General features: G+C 45.3%; 1 protein-coding gene and 1 long non-coding RNA gene across 2 annotated transcripts in view; one reads left to right on the plus strand and one right to left on the minus strand.

The window, feature by feature from the left end:
- TNFSF8 (TNF superfamily member 8) overlaps positions 1-10,898 on the minus strand; it is a 29,117-nt gene extending 18,219 nt beyond the window's left edge. Inside the window, exons 1-2 of the mRNA XM_008698846.2 lie at positions 10,123-10,898; positions 314-356 (exon numbers count right to left, since the gene is read on the minus strand). Of these exons, the coding sequence (XP_008697068.1) occupies positions 314-356; positions 10,123-10,260 (181 nt within the window). The 5' untranslated portion in view covers positions 10,261-10,898. The remainder of the gene's footprint in view (positions 1-313; positions 357-10,122) is intronic.
- A 7,270-nt stretch (positions 10,899-18,168) lies between these two features.
- Positions 18,169-21,022, plus strand: LOC103670386. Its single transcript, XR_570568.2, has 3 exons — positions 18,169-18,457; positions 19,752-20,041; positions 20,621-21,022. It is a non-coding gene; the product is annotated as an uncharacterized LOC103670386 (long non-coding RNA).
- Positions 21,023-25,781: the final 4,759 nt, after the last annotated feature.

Raw genomic sequence — 25,781 nt, forward strand, 5'->3', positions numbered from 1 at the left:
TTTTTTTTTTTTTTTAAAGATTTTATTTATTTATTCGACAGAGACAGAGATAGCCAGCGAGAGAGGGAACACAAGCAGGGGGAGTGGGAGAGGAAGAAACAGGCTCATAGCGGAGGAGCCTGATGTGGGGCTTGATCCCATAATGCCGGGATCACGCCCTGAGCCGAAGGCAGACGCTTTAACCGCTGTGCCACCCAGGCGCCCCCTCCACCCACTTTTCTGTCGGCACTGCTAGGATGCTTCTGGTCGTTAATCCACTATGATGTTGCATGGATGATTTACTATACATTGACTACCAATTTCAAGATCTTACCTCCTTTAAGGGGGAACTTTCCCGGTGGGTTGGGAATGGAGTCCTGGAAGAGAAGAAAGAAAAAAAGCAGCAGCGTGAGATCGTCATCCAATGGAAAGAACTTGTCTTTTTCTTTTCCATTTTGGTTGCCCTCCAAGGGCTGTGCAATTGAGAATTTGTGTTCCACTGGAATCTTAAGTTTAAAAAAAATTAATTCGCTGACCCAGTTTACATTGGGCTTTCTCAACCATTTGCTCCATAACCTGCCTATCAGAAACCTAATTTGAGGGTTACTATCCACATTTCATAGGTGTGGAACTGGGGGCCGAGCAGGTCAAAGGAAAAGTTTATGGCGGCTCCGGGGACCAGAATCTACAACTTATCGCCCTGTCCAGGGCTTTTGTTTTCACTTCTGCATTTGATATTTTCCCCCCTTTGGTCAACAAAAGAACGAGCAAGTGTAATATATAAATATATGTGGGTTTTTTTCCATATTTGATTCATCAAACAGTGAAAGTATGCGTAAACACACCTGGGAAGGTACATCTCTCTCTTTCCTGTGGTTGGAAATTCTGAATTAATTGAATGTTTATACGCCAAACGTTGTGACGATACGGTAAATAACGAAATCGGGTCCCTGCCCTCATGACTTTATTACAAATTTATATATGATTATAATATCCAAATATTTATAACTATTTAACAAAGGAATATTATGTATTTATAAATTCACATTATTTCATATTATCTATTCTGTAATAAACATATATATATATATATATAAATATTTATACAGAGAAGTAAGAGGTTGATAGAAGTGGATTGTCTTCTGAAGGGGGGCCTCCTAGCCTGGGGGATTGAAGGGGCTGATACAGAGCTCTTGTTGGGGTGCTCTGAGGAATGAGGCAACAGAAGCAGATGGGCACAGTTCTTCACCCCTCACAAATCCCTCAGAGACTGACGACCTCACCCCTAGCCTCCCTCCCCCTTCTCCCCGCCTCAGCCATGGAGCCGTGCCTCAGGTGTCTTGCCAATAACGAATCGAGTATCTTATTTCTCTTTTGACTTGTCTAGGTTGGGGTCTCCTGTAATGCACTGGCTTGAAATATTTATAAAGACCTAATGAGGGTGTGACACTGATGTGGATGAAAAGAGCCCCCCAACCTCTTTCAGAGCAAGAAGTTAGCAGCTGTGCACATCTTACTTCCTAAGTGTTCTGTCTCAAAACCTAGGACCATCTGGAGTTTCCCTTCTATTCCACCATTTCCCTGGGGGCTCTGCCCTTTGCCTTCCACGGATGGCTCATTTTCTGATAAATGGATCTCTTCTCCGGCCCAAGTATGTTGTAATGAACTGGGGAAGTCTCCTGAAAGCAAAGCCCTAGCCTAGCACTGCTCTGGAGATGGCAGAAGTCAGTATAAACTTTTGGCCTTCAGCTTTTCAGGGCAAAGGAAGTGAACTTGGCTTGGAAGGTCCTTCTCTCTCGGCTCTAATAGTCTATGATTTTATTGCTTTAGTTGAAAGCTCTTAAGCGAAGTAACAACGCCATACATTTGTGGTCTCTCAATTACGCATACAGTTCACAGGAAAACCTGACATCACAAAATTCCCCTCCGTGTTGCCTCTGCGAGACTGTAGAGAGCATTTTGAAATCGAATGAACAGCTAATTTACTACCAAGTATGATCATCAATCAGTGTGATGGGCAAATAAACGGACGGAAAAAAACATCTATGTTTAAATGAGCTGCTAAGACGGTTGAACTCGTCGGGCACCCGGGAAAGTGTCCAGGGAGAGTGAGAGAAGGCTGGCACTGCAGAACCCCGGGGGCCGTCCCAGCCTGCAGGAGCCATCTGGGAAACACCAGAAAGTCAGACATTCAGCACCTGTTGAATGAGTACCTGGTCTGGTGTGTGCCGAACCACGTTAGTCACCGGAAGACATCCTGTGGATTTTACGGCTTAGTCATTAAAGCAGTCATTAAAAATATACAAATAAATATATGATTGAATGGCAAGTTGAGGCAAGGACCGTAAAGGAAGAGAGTGCTTCAAGATAACCCTTCTATTTTCTTATTATGATATTTTTTATTATATTATGTTAGTCACCATACAGTACATCCCTGGTTTCCGATGTAAAGTTCCATGATTCGTTAGCTGCGTAAAACACCCAGTGCACCATGCAATGCGTGCCAAGATAACCCTTCTAAACTAACGCTTATGCGAATCACCTGGGGAGTGGGTTAGAATGCAAATTCTGGTTCAGCTGGTTTGGCTGGAGCCTGTGAGCCTCTATTTCTGACAAGCTCCCAGGTGTTGCTGAGGCTTCTGGCCCATGGAACACACTTTGCGTACGTGGCGAGGTTGTAAGAGAGGATATCTGGGAGGAGGGCCTCATTTATACCAGGGTCAGAGGAGGCCTCTGTCTGTTATTTGAGGGCTTTCTGGTTTCCTAACTTTAGGCGGAAGCATGTCAAAAACAATACGTCTTAGTACAGGAAAGAATTCTGTCTGTGGCTTAAACCTGCACCCAGGGCCCAGGGCATCCAAGACAGAAATGTGATTATTCCTATTTTGGAGAGCTCCTGGGACGAGGTTGCCATAGCTCCCCTGGCTGCCCGTGGTAGAAAAGATCAGAGAAGCAGAGCCAGAGAGGAACCTAGGCATCTTTTAGCCCATCAGGCTAACTGAATAGAAGAGAAAGTCGAGACAGTCATGAGTCAGTGGCAGATCCTGGATTGAAATTCTCTGGTGTTCTTTCCACTGCCCCAAGAGAGATGCTAGCTCTGGAAGCCAAGGTTGATGATGCTCATTCTCCCCTCCCTTTGGCAACCCTTCCATTTGGAGGTAGACAGGCAGGGTGTAAAGAGATGGTAACTTTTACAATTTGCTGGGAGTTGTTTATGCCCTAGACACTCTCTAATGCTGTCCATCCACTCCTCTTTGGCAAGGTGCCTCCCCGTCCTAGCATTCTCTCCCAAATCTTGCTTGGGGATCTGGGTCCTGGTTGGGGAAACGTGGACCATCTTGCTCAGGGACTTGGCTTTGTGATCAGTTGCACATAGACTAGACACAGACCCAAGCTAACGCACCCTCCCAGGCTGTCATTCTCAGCTCCATTGAGTAGCTCAGGAAACTTTATCTCCGTGGTTAACAACCAGCTATACTGCCTTCATTGTACTTCTTCCGTTTCAGACTCCAGGTGTCTGATGGGTATTTCCAACAATGTATCTGTGGATGGAGGGAGGAACAGTCACGTTTAACCTACTTGTCCCCAGGTGGAATGACTCAATTCCAATCATGTTCCCTGCTCAGGACTCTGTTCTCCTGTTTCTTTTTGTCACTGTGATTAGAGGGCGAATCATCCTTCCCTCCACTGGCTTGTTGCAGAGACAACAAGATATTGTATGTAAAGTTCTGGCAAGTGCTCAAAATGATAGCTATTTTGGTGACTCTCTTGATCCTGAGGACGTCCTTAATTTGCCCCAATACCTTGAAAATCTCATTTCTCTCACAGAGCGATGCTGTGCAGAAGCAAACAGGTGCCACATGTGCTTTTGATCAAAGATGTCCTTTCTGATTGAAAATGGCCAAAGGCATCTAATGTTTGGAATATGCCAGGGAGATTCCATATCCCCTTCTCTGCTGGCCTCACATTGTCTCGTAAGGTGGGCCATGGAGCTTTGGGCCAGGAATGTTTCCCTTACTTTCAAGCTAGCATGAGGAAGCTCTTCACGAGGGTGCTAAATGCTTTCCATGCATTATTTCATTTGGTCTTTACCCCAAGAGTTAGTGATTGATGAAGGCTTAGAGATTTCAGAAGGTCCTACAAATGGTGAAGAGTAGGGAAAAGATTCAAATCAAGTGTGTCGACTTGGAAGGCAATGCTCTTCCATGCCATGCTACGCTGGCTTTCTGGAGCAAGGCAGGCTGAAGCTGGGGCAGACAATTCTCCCGAGACTCAATGAGAAAGTGGATGGAGGTCACAGAAAACCACAGGAGAAAGACAATTTTTTTTTTGGCAGCCTCTGTTTTGGTATGGTTAGTGCAAGTGGGAACTGGACTGAGTGGCTTAAAGCAGTGCTTTTCCCACTAGGGATCTTGTTAAAATGCTGACTCTGGTTCGGTAGGTCTGGGATGGACCCTTAGGTTTCTCATGTCTAAGAAGCTTTTAGAGGATGCCAGGGCTGCCGGGCCATGGACTGCACTTAGGGTAGCAAGGACTTAACGACATGACTCATTAGGCCATCAGAACACCTGAGGTCTTCCTTCCCGAAGGAATGGGGGGAGGGGGGTTGGCTACAGGAGGCTAGGCTCATACATGGGTTTCGGAAATCTTCTTTCTACTCCGCTGATGGACGTAGCGTCCTACTCTCTTGTCTACCTCCACCAATGCTTCTTCCAGCTACCTCTGCTTCCTGCTGTTTCCCTGTGCAGTCTGGGATGACTTCTGTCCTGGCCTGCCACTCCTCTCCTGACCCCCAGGCTTGCCTTCTTCAGGGCTGTGTCTCTGCTCACTCTCTGCCTCGCCTGGAAAGCCCTGCCCCAGCATCACCTGCCACCATCCTTCCAATGGAGAGCTCTTCTCTACTGAAGAATACCAGTTAATAAATGCAGAAAGAATGATAGGATTGGGCAATCATCATCCTTCAGCCCTCAGTGCATTCCCTGATTCAGACCAGGATCATTGAGGCATGCCCTAACTGCTGCGTGAGAGATAGTCCTATGTCTTTAAAGTATTACCCCATAGATTACGTATTAGTAAGAAAGAAGAAAGAGTTCACCAGTGGTCACCACCTTAATCAAGTAACCAAACAGCATCACCAATAATGGGACAACCTGACACGCTTCTAGGTGTTTCGCAACAAGATGTGACATTACCTGTGTACTATTCTTGCCAAACAAAGTTTCATCTGAATATAATCATGACAAGCACAAAGCCAAATCCAAAACCTGGCCAAATCTATAAGCGCACTGGCCCGGACCCTTGAAAATGTCAGTGTCCTGAGGAACAAACAACAAAGGGCAGAGGAAATTGCTAGATGATTGCTTCTCAAACTTTAGTGTGCACAGGAGTCACCCAGGGACCTTATTAAAGAGCAGATTTTTATTCAGTTGGTCTAGAATGGGGCCTGGGATTCTGCATTTCCAACGAGCTCCCAGGGCCACCCTTTAAATAGCAATGTTCTAGATTGAAACAGACGTAACCAAATGTGCTGTGTGATTCAGGATCCCCAATCAAAACAAGGCACAACAGCTGTAGAAGATATTTTTGGACAGGGGAGGGGCATTGATATATGGACCGTGCATTATTATTAGATGGTATCACTGAATTGACACTGACTCTCTTGGCTGTGATGATGGCCTTGCAGTAAGGAGGAGATGGGTGCTGAGACAGGGCAGGTAAAAGGCCACGCCGTCCGCACCCTCCTGCCATTCACATAAAAAGAACACAAATAGGGCAAAACGTTAACACAGCCGATTTAGGTGAAAGGCTATGTGGGTGTTTACCATCCTACTTTTCTGTAGGTTTCAAAATTTTCAAAATAAAACTTCAGGCGTAAGACAGCCTTCTAATTCTTGGAGGAGGCTCAGCTTCTGTTCTAGCTCTTCTGCAAGCCCTGCCCTCATCCCAAGCAGAAACTCTTCCTCCCCTCCCACCGATGGCACTCTGGGCCATTCTGCCCTGAACTCAAGCTCTTGGGTGTTTGGGCCTTACTTAGAGAATCTTCAGAAAACGGGGTCCTGCCCTGTCCACACGGGTCCTCCCTTCTTACCCTAGCACAGGGTTTGCCTGAAGACTTTCTGTGGTCTTTCTTTCTTTTTTTTTTTTTTAATTGATGAATTGAATGCATTGGAGAAAGTAGTGTGGGTAGAGAGAAGCATCATGGGGCATTTCAACTCACCCCTATATTATATCTGAACGTAAAAGCAAACCAAAACTCCAAACCACCACCACCAACAATCTCTACACCTAACCGGATGCTAAGTCCATTCTTGGTGGGGAAGATAGAGTGGTACTGGAAGGATACTTTTTTTTTTTTTTTAAGGTATTTTCTTATAAAGGGAAAAGAGGCAGATGCTTTCTCTTTCTAGAAAGGGTCTTTTTGAAAACCTAATGATCCTGAGATCCTGAGCCCTTGCTCTGACCTTTTGGAATGTAAATAAATCTCTTTAGGGATTGGATACGCCCAGTCCCTAGGTGTATAGCATTGGCCCTTAGATGGAAGACTTCAGAGCCTTTTGAAATGACACCTCTACCGTCAACCTTGCAGCCTATCTCCTCATATAACCCTTCGTTTCTGGAAGAGTAAGATACATCTCCTTGTTTTTCATTTGTTTTGCTGTACAAAATACACGAAGGTTCATCCTGACACATATGCATGCCCTCTGTCGTATTTACTTAATACTAAATCAGTTTTCTGTCTTTGCATACGGACTTGAAGAGGTATCTCTTGTTGGTAGGCCTTTTAGTGACTCGAGAGTATATTGGTACAATCTCTTTCCAGGCTGACTGACGATATTTATTGAAGTGAAAAATATACATTCAATTCCCATCACTAGGAATTTATCCCACAGATACACCTGCAGATGTGCACAGTGGGTAAAACTTCTAGAGAAAAATCGAAGTGTCCTTTACTAGGCACAGGTAAAGTAAATTATGGAGCAGTTATACAATAGAATATCACGTGACTCTTCCAAAGACTGAGACAGACTTTCCTGTATTGCCATGGAAGGGTCTCCAAGATTTACCGTGCAAGGTGCAAAATCATGAAGCTAGTATAATGACATGCTGTACTATATATTCGCAGATGCACATGTTTTTGGAAGGACATGGAAGAGTCTATTAATGGTGGTTATCTTAGGGAAGAGGGATTGGTGGTTGGGTGGGCAGGGTGTGAGTGAGTTTTAACTCCTTTTCCAATGTTTACTCTTTACTTTTCTTAAACCATATGACTATAATATGTTATAATAAATATACTGGCTTAAATGTAAATTTAAAAAAAACCACCACAGGGACTATGGAGACATTACTAGACAATGAGTTCTATAAGCAACACAAAAGCAGGAATTTTGTTGGCTTTGTTCAGCTCTATGCTCATTGCTTAGAACAATGTCCCACACACAGAAGATGCCCCTTAAATACTGGAGATTGAAACCTAAGTTTCTTCTTTGTCTCTCCCAAGGAGTTTGACCTTGGAGTTTTTTGATCTTCAGGCCAAATCTCGAGATAAGCTTTGTGGGTTTTCCTACTTCCCTGTGTCTTCTCTTCTCCATCGCTTTTTCATGCTGATCCATTGGCCAGGAGTGCCCTCTCCTCTGACTCCCCTTCCCCACCTGCTTTAAATTTCTCAAGCCAGTCTGGGACTCTAATCTCCAGTGAAGTGTTTCTTAAATCCGGGAAAACACTCAGTCTCCTTAACTTGTGGTGTCATGGAAACCCTGTGTGGCTACCTGCCAACACTCCTTATACACTTATATACTATGACTGGTCTTGTTTTAAATTTTGTGTTCATGTGTTTCTTACCTAGAACTGTGACTTCTTAGGCCAGTAAAACCATTCTCACGGTACTAATATCCCTGTCCCCTTCCAACCTCACACAGAGTGCTATATAGCCATCGACCCCTTCCATTTTTTGATAATTGGGATGCGAGTTTAAGTGTCTTGGATCTCTCCCATTGATTCTCTACCAGAGGTCCTGTTAGAGTCTCTCGGTTTATCTAAATTCTACCTTTCCTAAAGTCAGTCTGCCTTGCCTCTTCCTGCAGGAAGCCTTCCTTGATAACTCTAGGGGATAACTCTTGCAGTTGTTCATGTCTGAATAATTTATTGGAAATGATATAGGTGCAAAACACTGAACACTTAATATCACAATTAGTATTACAAGCCTTAGCTTTTAATCAAGTAACTGATATCTGCCAGACTGAAGAAACCACAGCCCACCAAACCATACAATCAGATTGTGAAGTGAATCTTTTCATACCCTAACATGAGGAGTAAGTGACGGAAATGGATGCGCGAGAAGATAAAGCTCCTGAGAGAAGAGTAGGAACAAAGGTTCTGGGTGCTTCTGTGGCTGGCTGTACTGGCCAAGGGAGTGCTATTCTCATAGAACAGTCAAGCACTGCCTTGACATCACGTTCTCAGGATGACTTAGTTCAAGCCCCTTCTCCTTTCTGTTCCTGATTTTCCACATATACAAAAATGGGGCAGAAGGATCCACTCTAGTTCCTTCCTGGAAAGAATGGATTTGAATAAGGGCCCTTCTAGAGCTCTCTCCAGCTTTATATTTCACCATCATCCCTGATAACCTACCTTCCTTCCTTCCTTCCTTCCTTCCTTCCTTCCTTCCTTCCTTCCCTCCTTCTTAGCAGTTCTAGCGACAACATTTAACCAAAAAACTTCTTAAAGACCACTTCAATTTCTTTTCTTTGGCCATTGCTAAAAAATGATATACTTCTGGTTTACTTCAAATTAGGATTATGAAAATTATCTAGCCTCTACAAAAAAAAACAACAACAACAAAAAACCCTAGAATATTTCCAAGAGTATTATTTTTAGCAGATGTAGACGAGCCCATTCGAGGACGCATTTCATAAATTATACTATCTAAATCGAATGTTAGGAATTCCTTTTTCTTTCACTTTTATGGAGACATGAGCCTCAAAGCGTCATTTAAATTTCAAAGCTGATGACACTTGAGAAACAGATACCAAAATCTTTTAAAGCCTAGTTCTTTTCAGCAATCCATGAGGTATAGAACATTTAGCTTAAGACAACTGAAGGGAAACCGGGACAAATTCTGCAGGACTGTAATAAAAAATGGGAGCTCTGAAGGAATAAACAGAAACATTCTCAGTCTGGCAGGGCATGGAGAGGGACTGAGTTCTCAAATTACCAAAATTAACAAAAACTTTACAATATTAAAAAAAATCCATGAGCAATATATACTATCAATATGGTATTTTCTACAAAATGCACCCTGGCCGTATTCTCTGTAAACACCAATTTCCTAAAATATGAAGAAGCGTCCTCCTTTGTCTCTTCTGTTTTTGCAACAAATCTTACCATTTCCTCCAAGCAAAGTAAATTTCCTGAGACCGTTTGCCTCTACGGTGGGTACCCATGATTGCTTGCTGTTCTAGTATTCTGAGCAGTCTCAGAGGGAACAGGTGTTAAAAACATTTCTACGTTCTGCCCCCATGCTCCAGGTCCCTCCCCACATCCTAAGCTCCTCCAAGCAGTGGCTCAAGAGAAACTTTTCAACTTGCCCTGTAGGCTTACCTAGCTCCAAGGAGCTAAGCCTGGGCTCCTGTCCTGCTCCTTCCCTTATACACCTCGGCCACTGGAGCTTAGCTCCTTGTGGGGAAAGCTCTTGGCAACAGCGGAGGCCCCAGAGATCTCAGCAACGTTTGGACTGAGAATAGAGAGCCTTGGAATCTGGTCCGAAGACCTTGAAGACATAGTCACGAGTCGTGCGAATCCGTTATCAGATTTCCTTATCACTTCCTTCTTTGATTCGCATCTCCATCTCCAGCCCAGCAAAATTTAAATCTTAGTGTCTTCATACTAACAGCTCCTCTCTCTTCTTCCGGCCCATGCGAGTTCTGGAAAGTTTTGAGATGATGGCTGAACACATTTTTCTCTTAAAAGTCAAATTATTTCAGAGACTCGAGTTCCTCTTTCTTTTCTCCCTCTTCCTACATGATGTATGTACCGGTTTTTTTCCCCCCCGTCTCCACTACTTTATTAGTTTATTCTCAAGGCTCTCACTCTCTGGGGAAAACGGAGTAGAAATCGGAAAGGGAAGGCGAGGAGAAGTGCACTTACCGTCTTCTGAACTACCAGCATCATGATGGTGGCCACGGCAAAGACGAGACACAGAGCCAGCGCCGTGGTAGTGAAGTAGAAATAGCCACGGCCCGTGGTTCCCAAGTGGCCGGCGACCGAGCCTGCTGGCACATGCATGGCTGTGTCTTGCGAGGGGGCCCCTCGGGAGAGTGCTTGCTGCAGCCCTCGGTCCAGTCTTATATAGCCTTCCCGCAGCACACCTTATCTCTCCTCATCTGATTCACTTCTGGGCCCATCTCTGTTCCAAGAAGGATTCTCCCCCTGCATCCTGGATCATGTGACGTGGAAAAAAACCTTCACCGGCTGCCACACGAAGAAACTCTTCTCTGGGGGCGTGAGGCGAAAGGCGGCAGCAAGGGTGGGGGAGAGGCGCATTTTTCATTGCCAGGGATGAATTTGAGCGCAGAGCAACCGTAGCTCCAGAGAAGGCGGTTAATGTCAGAGGGCGAGGGGGAAAGTGACGGTTTCCCTACTCTGGGGTGTGTGTGTGTGTGTGTGCGTGTGTGTGTGTGCACAAAGCGACTTCTGTTTCATTTAGACTCAGCCACAAAACGCCTTCCTGCTCGAGAAGCCGCATATTCTCTTTTGCGACGCCTGCAGCTCAGAAGACCTCGGCAGAAAATGTCTCTTTGCGGGGCCTTGGAGAAGCTGGGGTCCTCGGCCTGGGCTCTACGGACTCAGAAGGGTTCTGTCTGATCATATCCGCTTCTGCGGAAAACTGGAGATGCTACCAGCCACCTGGGAAGGGAGAGCCCACAAATATGGAAGTTTGTCCCCCCAAGAGGGCAAGCCCACGGCAGAATGAAATGTGGGGGCAAATTCAAAGAGAGCAGGAATCTGGAAACACTGATCTTTTCAACAGAAACCAATTTCAGGACTTACTTTCCCTTTTTAAAAACCAGTCTGCACATTATACAGTAAAGAAAGAGATAAAGAACTGTTTTCTATAGATTTCATTATCTTTTATTTACTTTGCTTTTTAACATAATGTTAAATCCTAGCAGGTAAGAGTTTATCCATTTCATAACTACCATTTAAATTATAAGTTGCACTTTATCGTTCAGTCACTCCTTTGAAAATTAATTTGATATATTATCTAGTGTGTGTCTTATGCTTGGTGTGAGGGTGTGTGTGTGTGTGTGTGTGTGTGTGTGTGTGACGCAGCTGAAGCCCGCTGATCTCAGGTGCAGCGCTGGTGCTAGGAAAGCTTTACACCTTGCCTCACTCCGGTCTCACCTCTGCCCTCTGACGCAGCTCACATTTCCTTTCCACGGATGGCAAAATTGAGGATCAGAGAGCATGAAAACTGTTTCGACCCAAGTGGCAAATGTCGATCAATGAAATCACCCGAGTGCGTAGCCATACCTGTACGCCCCCCCCCCACCTCCCCACCGTGATAAATCATTCAATCATCACTGCGCTTGAAGGCGGAAAACCTGAGGTCTGCTCTCAGCCCTGCCCGCTCTTGGCCTTGGAACCTCGTGCAGGTCCTTATGCCCCTCCTGTCCCCCCACGCATGGACAGCCGCTGTGCCTTTCACATGAGAGTCAAGTAAGGGTGTTCCACGAATGGGGTAGACCTGGCAAACGTGTTCTCCCATCCTGGTTAACCATTCCCAGTGGTCCCCTGGGCCCAGTCTAGAATTTGGACAGATAGGATAGATTCTCTAGGGGACAGAGTTGTCACATCTCTGGTTACTAACGATCTCCATTTCAACACTCCATTTAAAATATGAATCGCTGCAGAGCTAGGTGCCTCCAGATGTAGGTCTTTGGAATCTTCATTCGGAAGTACCCGATTCTCTGTAGCGCCTGCTCTCCCCTGTCTTTCTGCTCACTTTTGGTTGCAGTGTATCTCAGAGAGCCAGCAGAAATCCCAGCTCCTCCTAAGGAAAGGTCCCGTATCCAAAGCCAAGCTTGGATTCCTCCTCCTGCTGCAGTTGCAGGGATCCCAGACCGCCGAGCATCATCTGAGTTGAGTCAGACTCTAGGGATTGGTCTGAACGTTCCTTCTCAGTGAATTCATAAAATCACAGATCCTGGAGATGGACGAGCCATCGAGAGGTAAATTGTTTTCCTGGGCTACTTAGAGTGCTATAAAGTATACATATTTTACAGTCAAGGAAGCAGACGCCCCCTGGACCCCAAGTCAGGCTTAGTTTTGGAACAAGTGTGTGCACGTGTTCCTTTGGTCTGGTGACTGAGGTGGGAAGGAAGCACACCAGTGTCCTCCAGGGTGTGTACGTAGCTGATCTGGTGAGAAGGCTGTGTCCGGTGGTGGGCACCGACAGTGAGTGGGTAGCGGGGGGCTCTGTAACCTGCCCAGCGCTGCTGAGAACACAGCGCTCCCTTGGCCTCTGTCTTCAGTCTCTTTGATGAAGGTGGAAAACTTCTGATTATGGAATGGAAGCTGTGGGTGTTGAAAAATAAAAGGGCTTTGCTTGAAGTGCAGGTCTTCCTGAAGGCCCGCGGGGCTGAGAAGGGCAGCGGAAAAACATGTTTGTCTTACAGTTACACGTTTTGCGTATAGTACAATGTCCTGAGAGGGAAGGCTGACAAGGGGGAAAAATCACCCTTTGTTTTTACTCAGAACCTTCTGAGCAGTTGAGATTTTCAGACCCGTTTGCTTCTCCAGCAGCCTGTGGGCCCGATCTCACTGTTGTCCATGTGCCTCTCCTCCACACGCAAGCTTCCCTGCATCCCACCCCACTGGTTCGAGGCCCTCTCGCTGCCTAGCCGCTCTGGGATCCAGCCTGACCAGCGTGGTGGTCCCATCCTTTGCGCTACCTGGCTACTTTCTCTTTTCCATTCGGTCACCCGATATACAAATGGAAAGAGCTTTTACAGAGTTTCTCGTTGAGTGACTTTCAAATCCCTTCTGGAAGCGAAACTGTGCAGTGAGTGTAGAAACATAAGAAAGCAGAGCTTTTCTGGCTGAAGCAGAGACAGGACAATGAAGAGGAAGCCTGGGCCCAGCACCCTCATATACCTTTTAATGGCCTGGCGTCTCTCCAGGCTGGAATAAAACTTGCAAACTTGCAAGTTAGCTCAAAACCCTTATTCCTCAAACCAGGAAACTGAGGCAGAGAAGTGGAGATGAGTTGAGAGAGTTCACAAGGGAAGGGGTAAAGTCATGCTTAGGAATTCCCTGTGCACATTCTTATCCCCTCCCTGCTAATATTCCAGGCACAGCCTCACTTCCTGCCAGGCTGTCCTCACCCTTCTTGGCCCTGCTGCCTGCTTTCATCTCCCAGAGAAGCCTGCCCAGGGCTTTCAAGCCCACCGATGTCCTCTCTCCAGAACACTCCATGGTCATGGCCACACAATATTGTATCCAATTAACTACTTGTTTTGACCTCTGTCAAGTGTGTGAACACATGTGACTGTTGCCTTCCCTGTAAGACTGAGAGCTCCTGAGGGCAGTCTTCCTTGCCTCCCACCCTGCACTATTTGGTTCTGGACCCATGTATGATCAACCCTCAGTCAATGCTTGTGTTGATTTTGTGTTAATGGAAAGAGAAGGTTCTAGAAGGTTGGTTAATACCAAGGAATTGTGTGATGGTGTATTTGTCTCTCACTTCTCAATGGTCCCCAATTTCTCTGTCCTCCTCTAGGGCTTACCTGACTGCCCACTGGCCTTTGCGTTCCAGCGTGGTCCTGCAAATGTCACCATCAGCCTGTAGATAGTTGCTGGGGTGTGGCTGTAGCATCTGAGACTCTGAGCAAACAGATCTAATCTCTCAGAAGGAACGGCATTTTGGACAAATGAAGAGGAACCAGCTGTAGGACGGCCTGCCACTGCCCTGCCATTGTTTCCCTGTATAAAGGACTGTGAGATCTCTATCATACAGACCCAAAGAGTGGTCCCTGGGCCAGCACTCACAGAATTTGGTGGCACTGCAAATTCTTTCGCTCCACCCTAGACCTACTCAATCAGGTTGGGGTCTAGCAATCTGTGTTTTAACAAGTACCCCAGGGAACTGCAATTCCTGAAACCATCTGGAAATCTTTGGTTTAGGAAAATAGTCTGTCTAAATTCCAGAAAGAGTCTACAAGGGATCATCTGGTCCAGGCTCTGGCCTTTGGGCAGGTGAAGTCCTATCCCCGTTGTGTAGGTGAGAAAACTGAGGCGTAGAAAAGTTATGATCAGGGCCATGTAGCTGGAGATTGTTGGCATGAAGACTCGTTTTCCTGTCTCTTGTTTGGGTCCACTTTCTAAACTCAAATATGGCTGTAGGCTGTAAAAATACTGTTGCAGATGGAGATATATTTATAATATTTATCTAAAGTTCTCTTGTGGTGAACACTGTATGTGGTAGAAACAAACATTTTTAAAAACTATTGGTATATGTGAGAGAAAAGCAAACTTCTCCAGGGTATTTTCAAGCAATAAAACATGCAGGACGAGTCTTGTCCCATTCACCGGACAGCCCTCTGTTTTGCAGAGTCTGACTTGTGGAGATTGGACATTGTGTTGGCCAGAGTGACACTGCCCTGAGGGTCTAGTGACCGCAGATACAGTGGATGGGGAAGGTTTGGGTCACAGCAAACTCTGGTCATGGGCCAAATCAGCCCACCACCTACTTTATAAATAAAGGTTTATTCAAATAATGCTCATTTGTTGATGCGTCATTATGGCTGTGTTTGCATTACAATGCAGAGCTGAATAGTTGCAACCGAGACTGAACCCGCGGCCCAAAAAATCTAAAATATGACTATTTAGCCCTTTACGGAAAGTTTTTTTCTTTTTTTTTTTTTTAAGATTTTATTTATTTATTTGACAGAGAGAGAGACAGCCAGCGAGAGAGGGAACACAAGCAGGGGGAGTGGGAGATGAAGAAGCAGGCTCATAGCGGAAGAGCCTGATGCGGGGCTCGATCCCAGAATGCCGGGATCACGCTCTGAGCCGAAGGCAGACGCTTAACCACTGAGCCACCCAGGCGCCCCCAGAAAAAGTTTTCTAACCCCTGATTTAGAATATTAAAATAAACTCAACTCAAGGCAGGATTACAAAAGAAGGGATTTGAAGAAAAGAACAGAAATGTGTTTCCTCAGACTCCTCCATCAAATCTACACGTATATTTTTATCGCTAACTCATGTCTTCATGTGAGAAGGTCCTTTCTTGGGAGCTAGATGCCCTCGTTTGTGCGTGACCAAACAGACTACTGGCGGGGACCCAGGAGCTGAGAGAGAGGCTGGCAGAAGAGATCTGGGAAATATGTAGATGGATATGCTTTCTGCATTACGCATATGTGTGTGTTCATAAATAATATGCAATATTCATGTACAGATATGTGAACATATGCATCACATGAACGTGCAGACACACACGCTACTCCTGCCTCCTTTAAAAAGGTTTTGAGGCAACTTAACATAGATGTGCACATATCTAGGAACGGAAGCCATTAAGACAAGGCACAAGGTAGGAGCCACGATGTGAAGGGAGAGATTAAGGATTAAGAAATGAACACACCCTGGCAGACGACGGTGTTCAGCGGTTGAGGACAGCATGTATGCTTCTGAGCTTCTCGGTAACCAGGGCAAAGAAGAAAACATATCGGGTTGCATAACGCTCTTTGATCATGAAAAGCAGATGAGTTCAAAAGGGGAAATGGACCCTTTGCTGCTTGTACAGGTGCTTTGAAATACATAGCATATTATGAAATGGCTGGTGGTAATCTATGAATTTAAAGCATGGCATCGCAATGAATCAGGAGAACCGATCCGAACAGGTGAAAATACTGGAATATTTAAAAAAATATATAGTCTTATGATTTTCAGTGATGCAGAAATGAAGATGAGCAAACACTAGGGCAGTGGAGGATTCAAGACAAAAAAAAAAAAAAAAAAAAAGAGCATCACTTTCCTGGTTTCTAGGAGCTTCCAAGAGAGCTGAAGGACTAGAAAACTCTTAAGCTGCATGGTCCTTAAGAACTCCTTTGGCAATCAGAGAGGCGAATTTGCATTTTTTTGCAAAGCTGAGGAAAGGTCCTTCCATCTCTGTAAAAGATAGAGGAGAAGAGACAGGATGACACGTTCTATGCTACGCCACCCATTGGACATCTGAGGGCACTACTGTGTGCTAGGCACCGTTGCTATAGCAACGAACACACCACAGACATCATCCCTGACTTCGAGGAGCTTACAATCGGGGGAGCCAGATGAACAATTAAATATGTAAATACAATATAATGTAATGGATATTAATGCCAGATAATTCAGGGCATTATATGTGCATGGTGAGAAAACGCAATCTCATCGATCATTCCCCCGAGGGGCTTCCTGGCGGTGACATCTTTGATGTGTACACTGGTTAAATAAGTAAAAACTCACCCAAATTCTACTAGGTCGCTTCACTCCCTTCTTCTTTCAGTTTAAAATCTTCCAGCATCTGTCCTTGCCTGTGGAGTCCAGGTCCCATGTCCTTGCAGGGCCTCCCAGGCCGTCCCCTAAGCTTCATTTTCGGCCTCTGATCCCACTAAAAACCTAGCTCCACTCTGGGTGCCCTGTGTATGCTGCTCTCCTAGCCGGCTAATCCCTCCCATGACTCCCTGTGTCGTGCAGGCAGCGTCCTTACCGCAACACCGAACGCCCTTTCTGACATCTCTTGCTCTGGCAATTCTGCACGTTTGTTTAAGTTGCTGTTCAAATATTGTCTCTGCTCTGAGCGTCCACCCCCGACTTTCGGAAGAAATATATCCCTCTGTAGGGTTTCAGAGCACACTTCTACCTCTAGTCAATAGTGATGAGAGTAACGGTTTTATGATTACAAGCGTTAAATGTACACCTACATTTAACGAGCATGAGCTCGTTGTGTGCTAAGCACATTACATTCACAGTTTCACTTAATTTGTACATCACCCCGAGAGCGCTCTTATTCCCCTCTGGCCAATAGAGAAAACTAAAGCTCCGAGCTGTCAAATGGCTCTTCCAAGGTCTTTCTGGTATTGAGCAATGGAGCTGGCACTCTGACCCAGGGCTGTCTGACTGCAGAGCAGGTGGCTGTAAACATCATGAGATTCTATTACCTGTATTCCAGGTGGCTACCTAGGGCTCTGTCTCCCCAGCGGCACTGTCATCACCCTGAGAACACAGCACGTCCCTGGAGTAAATAAATGGCTTGCAAGGGTCCACACCTAGCAGGCTCCCAATACATGTTTAAATGGTACATTTACCTAATAAATCCACTTAAAAGCCCATAACGTTGGGGGAAACACCATTCATTTTAAGACTCCGTGCCATTTGCATAAATGAGGTCTAAATAGGAGCCTGTTGCAGAGAATAGATCCAAGGTCTGAGCTCTCCGGCGGCCTCCCCTCTTGCTGCCTTCCATTCCCAAATTCCCATCCCTCTCCCGAGTCCAGTCCCTGCCCCTAAGTATACGCGCACACACATGTCTCCAAATAGAAGCAGACAGAAAGTGTGACACATAGATGTGTAAGGAAATCTGTGGCTTCTTGGAACATAATTGGTGGGCAAAGAATTCGATGAACAAATGCTATTTGGAGAAAAGAAGAAATAGAAAAAGAGGGGGGCGGGAGGGAGAAAGAGAATTTGGAAACTTTTCAGAAGTTCGGGGTATGTTTTGTTTGAAGAGAAGAATGGCTCATTTCTGAGTTACTCAGACTTCTTTCGAGTAGAGTGCAAGCCTGACCCTCTGGGGGCGCTAGGTTTATGGACTTCGCTGGGCGTGGATGTCCTGAAGTGTTTTTTCCTGATGGTAGCAAAATCAGGAAATGACCTTTTCTTTTCTTTTCTCTTTAAAGTGGGCTAGCTTTTTTTGTTTTTATTTCTACGAAATTTGAAGCTCAAAGGATCCTGCTTTTGAAGTAAAACCCGATTTATCCCCAGAGTAAATGATCTCAAATTAAGCAGGTGCTTTGGCTGTACCATGTCACATATTTCCAGTTGTGAAGCAACAACCCGAGGAGAAAACATGTCAACCACAAGAAAATGCACCAATTCACTTTTTGCGGTTGTTATTTTTACTGGGAAGAAGAACAGAAAAGTCCCAACCTAACCTTGCCTTCTTAGCATCAAACTTTCAGCCGTGCAAAGAAAGGGGGTGATTGGCAGAAGGAGAGCCTGAAATGTGAGCGTCTGTAGGGGCTCATCAGTGACAGGGACCACAAAAGATGTTAACGAATGGAAGACTGTGTTGTGGAGCACATGGCTGGGAGGCGAAGCCCCAGAAGAGTGTGCACAAGGGGAGAGGGGTTCAGAGCAGTGTTCTGGAAACACAGGCCTGACTTCACATCCCTCCCCTCCCCCTTCCTTCTACTCAAGCAAACATCTGCTGAGCACTCGCTGTGAGGTAAGTGCTCGAAAGCTTTGGAAGGGGGGTCTGCTTGGCCACCCGTGTCACTTGTCACTTGTCATTGGCAATGGGACAGCAATCATTTTGGTGGTGAAAAGATTGATATTGTGATATTGTGTTTAAAACACCTTAGAACACCTCCTGCTGCGTGGCGAGCACTTGGTTTACCTTTGTCGAAGGGATCGGGTCCTTCCTTTTGTTGACTTGAAGTGTTAGACACTAATCTAGCTACAGAAACCATTGCGTACCCATCTAGGTGACCGAACTCCTCTGGCGTCATTCCTGGTCCAACCACCGAAGACATCATTCCCCCTTTCCATTCTCCCTCGGTCTCTCCTCCCAAGCTCTTTCCTGCCCTCTTCGCTCACTTGTCCTATCCTACCTTTGTTCTTCTGTTCCCTCCTCCAGTTGCAATTTTGCTTATATGTTTTTGTTTGTCCCAAATTGTTTATAATGAATACGTATCGCTTTCTGTGCAGAAGGTACTAGAAACAACCCTGAATCTGTACCCAGAGGGGAGACCCCAAGTAGTATCTTGGGATCCTACTGGACATCTAATGTTGTTTTCTTTTTTAAATATATGTAGTTTCCTATAGGTCATAGGAAAATCTATTATTTCCTTGTCTGAATACCATGGACTACTTTTCACTACCTCTTTCCAGGGAATGTGGAATATATACGAATTTAAATTTCTCCCTCTGAAACCAGCCCACAGAGTGGTTGACACAGCCCTGTGTGCCCTTTTCTCCTTCCTCTGTGAAGTTGCTTTCTGGTATCCCATTCTGTACTTCACATCAGAAAATGTGAGCGTAGCTGATGAAAAGCTAGACAAGCTGGAAAACCTCTATGGGAACTGAGAGAGCATAGAGGATCAGTCCAAGGGGCTCATCTGTCCATTTGGTAAAACCTTAGGAGATGAGTCCCCTGCCCTTAGGGGCTTGGCACTCAGGTGTGGCTTGGCAAAGGGCTCTTGGAGCTGAGCTGCTCTTGTGAGGTCTTGCCTTTGGTTTCCCTGTGAATGCCCCTCAAAGAAGTGGACTGAACAAAACTGGTCCAGCCCTGCTGGCCTTCATGGGCGTCTATGCCTGAGGCCACATGGCTTTGCCTTTCTTTCCTCTTTCTCTTGCTTTGATGTGATGGAGCCTCATAAGCATTTTTGGAGAGCGGAAATAATCCTTCAAACTTAACGCATTTAGAACATTGTGGAAGCCATAGCCTCTTTGCTGCATTGGGACTGAAGGCTCATTGATTAATTGTAACTTAAAATAAAAAGACTTAATCTCTCTTACAGAGCCCTCTGAAGAACATCAGTAATTTTGTCACTATAAGTGAAAATTAGAAACAGCAAGAGGAAAATATACATGAATATTGCTCTGACCTGGGAATGAGTAAGAGTAGCAGAGATTGGCTTGTGTCCACTGTTACGCCCATTCTGAGTGACCAGTGGTTCTGGTCCTGGGTTCATCTATACCACCACCTCTCGACCTTCATGCAGAAGAATTGCCTGGGGATCTCGTGAAAATGTGGATTCCGGTTCAGTAGGTGTGAGGTGGAGCTGATTGCATTTCTAACAAGTTCCAGGTAATGCTGATGTTGTCTCTCCAAGGGCCATACTTTGCATAGAGTGAGTAGATAATCATACCCACGTGACTGCAGTGGTCCACTCCACTTGGAAAGACACAGCAGAGGAAACATGGCAGGCCAAGACCACAGTGCCAGATGAGTCTCCTCAGTGGGCGTCTTTGTGGCAGTCTAGGGTCTATATTCCTTCTCCCCCAATAACACAGGTGTTGTCCTCATAATGAAACTACACAGTTGGGTATAGGGGCCACTCTGGTTTAAAAACCCCAAGTGCCATTGGAACTAATATCTGTTTTCACAGCCTCCAAGTTCCAAATCTATGCCTTTCCACCAGGTAGTCACAGTTCACGTAGAGTTTGCCCCACATAGAGGCTGTTTATCAATTAGGAGTCATTTTCGCCATTAGCCGTACCATCCCACCTTTATCGGGGAACAGTGTGTTGAGGTTAAGCCATAGTCATTTCCCCACAGAGAGGGTGAAGGCATTTTGTTAAACCTTTACTCATACTTACCTATTTGTTTTTGTTTCTGAGCACATAAGATCACCATGAAGTCTACAATAATCTTTCTCCCTAACAGGTAGGTTGGAGCCATGCGACTAGATTGGAGCAATGAAATATGATGAGGAGTTATGAGTTGGTATATTTCTCTGAGCTCCTTCTCAGTGAATGAGCTAGGTGCAGAAGATCCAGCAAAGGACTCCAGGGAAGCTGTGTGGGGGATGGTGGAGTCTCAGGGTAGAGGGTAAACAACAGAGAGATGTTGGGTAAGAGTTGCTGTATGTTGTGTGTAATATAACTAGCTTAACTTATAATTTTGTTGTTTAAGCCAGGATGCCCTAGAGGTCAAGAATTCTCTTATATAAGGGCGCCTGGGTGGCTCAGTCGTTAAGCTTCTGCCTTCGGCTCAGGGTGTGATTCCAGGGTCCGGGGATCGAGCCCGGCATCGGGCTCCCTCCTCCACTGGGAGCCTGCTTCTTCCTCTCACACTCCCCCTGCTTATGTTCCCTCTCTCACTGGCTGTCTCTCTCTCTGTCAAATAAATAAATAATATCTTAAAAAAAAAAAGAATTCTCTTATATTAATAATTACACTGAATTACATGGGGACAACGGGTCTAAATGGGTACTGTCCTAGCAAGCACATACAGTCACTCCAGATAGAATCCATTTTATCACCCAACAAATTCTTTAGTAAAACAATGTGTTTTGCCATCACTTTCAGAGTTGGGTATAAGTGTGGGAGAGAGGGATATAGGAAGCACTGAGTGCAGTTTCCAGGTAATATGAAAAATCAAGGGCCATCCATGGTGATATAGTCATGTCTGAGTAACATGGATGAAAATTCAAATCCAGAGAGATGACTTTCCGATGTCATACTATAATGATGTCAGAGTTGGGCCTCAAATTCTTGGTTTCTTCATTTCTCTTTTTAGTTTTCCACTCTGTCTCTTTCTATTAGTCAGGATACTACTAGGATATGTAGCAGTAACAACTTAGTCCTGAAACATCAGGGACTTAATAAAATAAAAATGTTTTTCTCACTTACATGAGGTCTAGCAGGGGATAGATAACCTTTGTGGCCTCCAAGTTGGCTATGGAGAGGGAAGACAATGTGAAGGATTGCACATGAAATATTCAATGGATCAGGCCTTTGAGTGGCTTATACCACTGCTGCCTGAATTCTACTGGCCAGAACTAGTCATATGACCCCAATCCCAGAACAGGGGAGGCTGGGAAATGCAGCTTTTCCATGTGTCTAGGAAGAAGCCATAGTGTGGTGAATGGAAGCGTTTTCTCCACACACACTCTCAGAACTATGCTTTAACAGTTGGCTCTCACAATTGTAGTAAGAGGGCCTCTTGAATACAGCAGAGAATCCCCCTGACTCCTGTCCTCCATAGGAGACTGTATTAGTCCATTCAGTCTGCTATAACAAAATGCCATAGATAAAGGGGCTTAAACAGCAGACATTTATTTCTTATAGCTCTGGAGGCTAGGAAGTCCAAGATCGGGGTACTACCATAGTTGGGTTCTGGTGAGAGTTCCTTCCTGTGTTGCGGATGGCTGCCTCCTTGCTGTACTTCACATGGCCCAAGAGAAGGAGAGCAAGCTCTCGGGTCTCTTCTTATAAGAGCACTAATCCCATTATGAGGACCTCCCCCACCCAGCCCATGACTTCATGTAAACCTAATTACCTCCTGAAGCCTCATTTCCAAATACCTTCACATTAGGGATTAGGGGCATCAACATATGAATTTGGGGAGGAGACAAACATTCAGTGCATAACAGAAACCTTCTGCCATTTTCCCCTTGTACTCAAGACACTATATGTTTGGAAATATGGATACTTGGCTTCTGGTCTACCTGTGACGCTGGAAACTAGAATCTCTGGTCATGTGCTTCTTGATGCATCCGTTTCCTCAAATATTTACCTTTACAGCTCTTAAAAGAATAAATATGAGGGAAATGTATGGAAAGAGGTGGTGATGATTGTGCCACAGTCAGAAAAGGAGATGATGTCTGTTCATCTCACTTCACATGCATTTTGACCACTAAGTGTGAAAGATTTTCCTACAAACTAGAGATAGAATGGTGACCAATAAATTCACTTGCTGCACAAACTCTCACAGTTGTTTGTTTGTTTGTTTTGGCCTAGTCGGGGACATATATATTATTTTGATGATAATTTGAATCACACTAATTATGGACTGTAATTAGTGCTATGAAGGGAAGGTACTCAGTTACATGAATGGGCACGATTGGGACACCCGATCTAATCTGGGGGACATACAATCTTCCTGAGCAAGTAATGTTCGATAGCAGATCTGAAGATGAATTTGGAAGTAATCATTAATGATGATGACGATTACATTTATCAAGATCATGGTGTGCCTGGCTGGCTCATTCACAGGAGTGTGTGGCTTTTGACCTTAGAGTTGTGAATTTGAGCCCCATGTTGAGTGTAGAGATTACACAAACAAAGAAACAAACATGGTACTATGTGCCAGGAGCTGTTTTACGTGTCTTAAGTACGCTACCTTAATTATACTCTTACCGCAACGATTCCTCACAACCACGGTGTGATCTAGGTCCAAATATTAGCCCATTTTTGCAGAATTAGTTGGAGAAAAGAGGGATGCATCTTCCAGTGAAAGGGAGCAGCAAACAGGAAAGTCCTGTGGTTGGGGAGAATATGGCCAAGACCCATTTGAGGAAGTGAGAGAAGGATGAAGTCTTTGAAATCATAATGTATAACACGCTGTAAGGAAAAAGACTTTCTCCCTCCTCAGCCAAGTGTGAATGTGTTGGGGGACAGAGGAGAGAAGCAAATGTAACATCTGTGGTTGGGTATCGAATTCAACTCTCTATAAAATACACTTACCACATAAACAAACTCATGTTGAATTTGATTTAAAAGTTTTGCATCTATATTCCTCGTAATGTTACCACAAGAGTTCAGAGAAATCGAGACTTTGGGGAGATGCATTAACACCCAAGACTCGGAGGAGGGGATGGGGGTTTGCTAGCACTTTCCTTCTCTTGCAACTGTAAATCAGGTATGGGAGCTGCCGAGGTGTTGCTGGAAACAGAGTTTAAGAAAGAATCCCGCTTGGGGCGCCTGGGTGGCGCAGCGGTTGGGCGTCTGCCTTCGGCTCAGGGCGTGATCCCGGCGTTATGGGATCGAGCCCCACATCAGGCTCCTCTGCTATGAGCCTGCTTCTTCCTCTCCCACTCCCCCTGCTTGTGTTCCCTCTCTCGCTGGCTGTCTCTATCCTGTCGAATAAATAAATAAAATCTTAAAAGAAAGAAAGAAAGAAAGAAAGAAAGAAAGAAAGAAAGAAAGAAAAAGAATCCCGCTTGCCTTGACCTTATTTAAATCTGCAGCGTGGATTGGGGAAGAGGACAATTTTGTATACTACAGCGATAGCTTATCTAGTCTGGTTCAGAGTGTTTTCACAGCAGGTTAATAGGAAAGACTTTTTTCTTCTCTTCTTAGAAAATGATCAGCTTTTTTTTGAAGTTAGAGTTTGATTTTCTATGCTAGGCAGCATTTTGTTTTCATTGAATTGACTTTGATGTGAAATTTCCTGGCATTTCTGAATTCTGTAGAGGACGTTTCTCCCTTTGAAACTGAGATGTGTACGTGTACGAGAACACGTGGTACTATGTCTGACCGATCTCCGCGTCCGTGTGTTCCTTGGCAAGTATTTATCGGGCACCGATGATAGGATCGATTCTGGGAATGCTGCACTGAGCACGTCCAACAAGACTCATGCCTTCACGGCCATGGGACTTCCAGTTTGAAGCTGCTTGTCGACAGTCAGCAAAAAAGATGAAAGAGTGAACGTTTTATTGAATACTGAGAAGAAGAGCAGGTTGCTGGGAGGCAGGATAACTGGAGGGTCTGCCTGAGAATGGAGGGCATGCTGGGTAGCTCTGTCATCCTTCCCATCGTTTCCCACCCTCCTGGGATGCTGGCCTGGCTGGGCTGCCTTCAAGGGCTCCAGCTGGGGGTTGGCCACTGGGGCAGTGGGAGAAGCAGGAGGCTGGGGTGTTCACTTCCTTAGCTCCTACAGATCTTACTGCTCCGTTGTGACCCTCTAGTGAAGACCAGCAACTGTGTCAGGTAACCTTCTTCTTGCACCTGCTGTCTCCAGATTCCGGTACCTGTTCCCTCCCCTCATGCCTTAGGCACCTGCTGGGGCTAGCCATGGGGTACTGAGCTATCTTTTGTTGGCGTCCCTCAACCCTGGCCGTACCTTTGTAGTTAGGGTCTTTATTAAAATATTACCCCACTCGGTAGGTGACATTTGTTTCCTGCCAGGCCCCTGGCTAAACTACACTCAAGAGGGTCTTTTTGAGGATATGGCTTTTAGGTTGAAACCTGAAATGTCAGAAATTATGGACTAGAAAATGAATGGGAGGAAGCGGGTTTTAGAAAGAGGGAAGAGCATGTGTGAAGGCCCCCAGGCCAGCAAGAATTTTATGTGTTCAAGTGACATATGGGGGAGAGACATACATGTAGGCACAGAGCAGACGTGGTGCCAGGTGAGGCTGGGGGAGTGAACAGACATAGTCATACCTGGCTTTCTAGCTGCTGTGAGGGAATTTGGCTTTAATCTGAGTGCAGGGGAAGCCACTGAAGGAGGTTAGGCAGCGGAGTGTTGTAATCAGATTAGACCTATTAGTCTTTTAATTTGCTTAAGGCCATTAATTGACACTTACGGTGTGCCAGGACCTGTACAGATTTTGGGGGAGAGGGAGGCAGATATAGAGGCATAGAAGGCACAGCCCTTCCACCAGGTAGCCTACTGGAAGAGTTAGGATATGGGTATATAGAATGTTAATATAAGACATGATAGTAGTATAAGAGGGAGTGCCAATGGCAGACTGTTTTCAGTGGAGATGAATAGGGAAGACCTCCTGGAGGTGGCAGCATGCGAGTAGGGCTTTAAAGGATAGATAGATCTTACCTTTGATGGTGGAAGGCATTCCAGGGAAAGACGACTGTATTAGGCAGTGCTATTCAAAGTAGCTGGTCTGACGAGAGACTATGGACTCTGGGAAACAAACTGAGGGCTTCAGAGGGGAGGGGGTTGGGGGATTGGGGTAGGCCGTGATGGGTATTAAGGAGGGCACATATTGCATGGAGCACTGGGTGTTATACGCAAACAATGAATCATGGAACACTGCATCAAAAACTAAGGATGTACTGTATGGTGACTAACATAATAAAAA

This window comes from Ursus maritimus, unplaced genomic scaffold (assembly GCF_017311325.1).
Source record: "Ursus maritimus isolate PB19 unplaced genomic scaffold, ASM1731132v1 scaffold_17, whole genome shotgun sequence".
Lineage (NCBI taxonomy): Eukaryota > Metazoa > Chordata > Mammalia > Carnivora > Ursidae > Ursus > Ursus maritimus.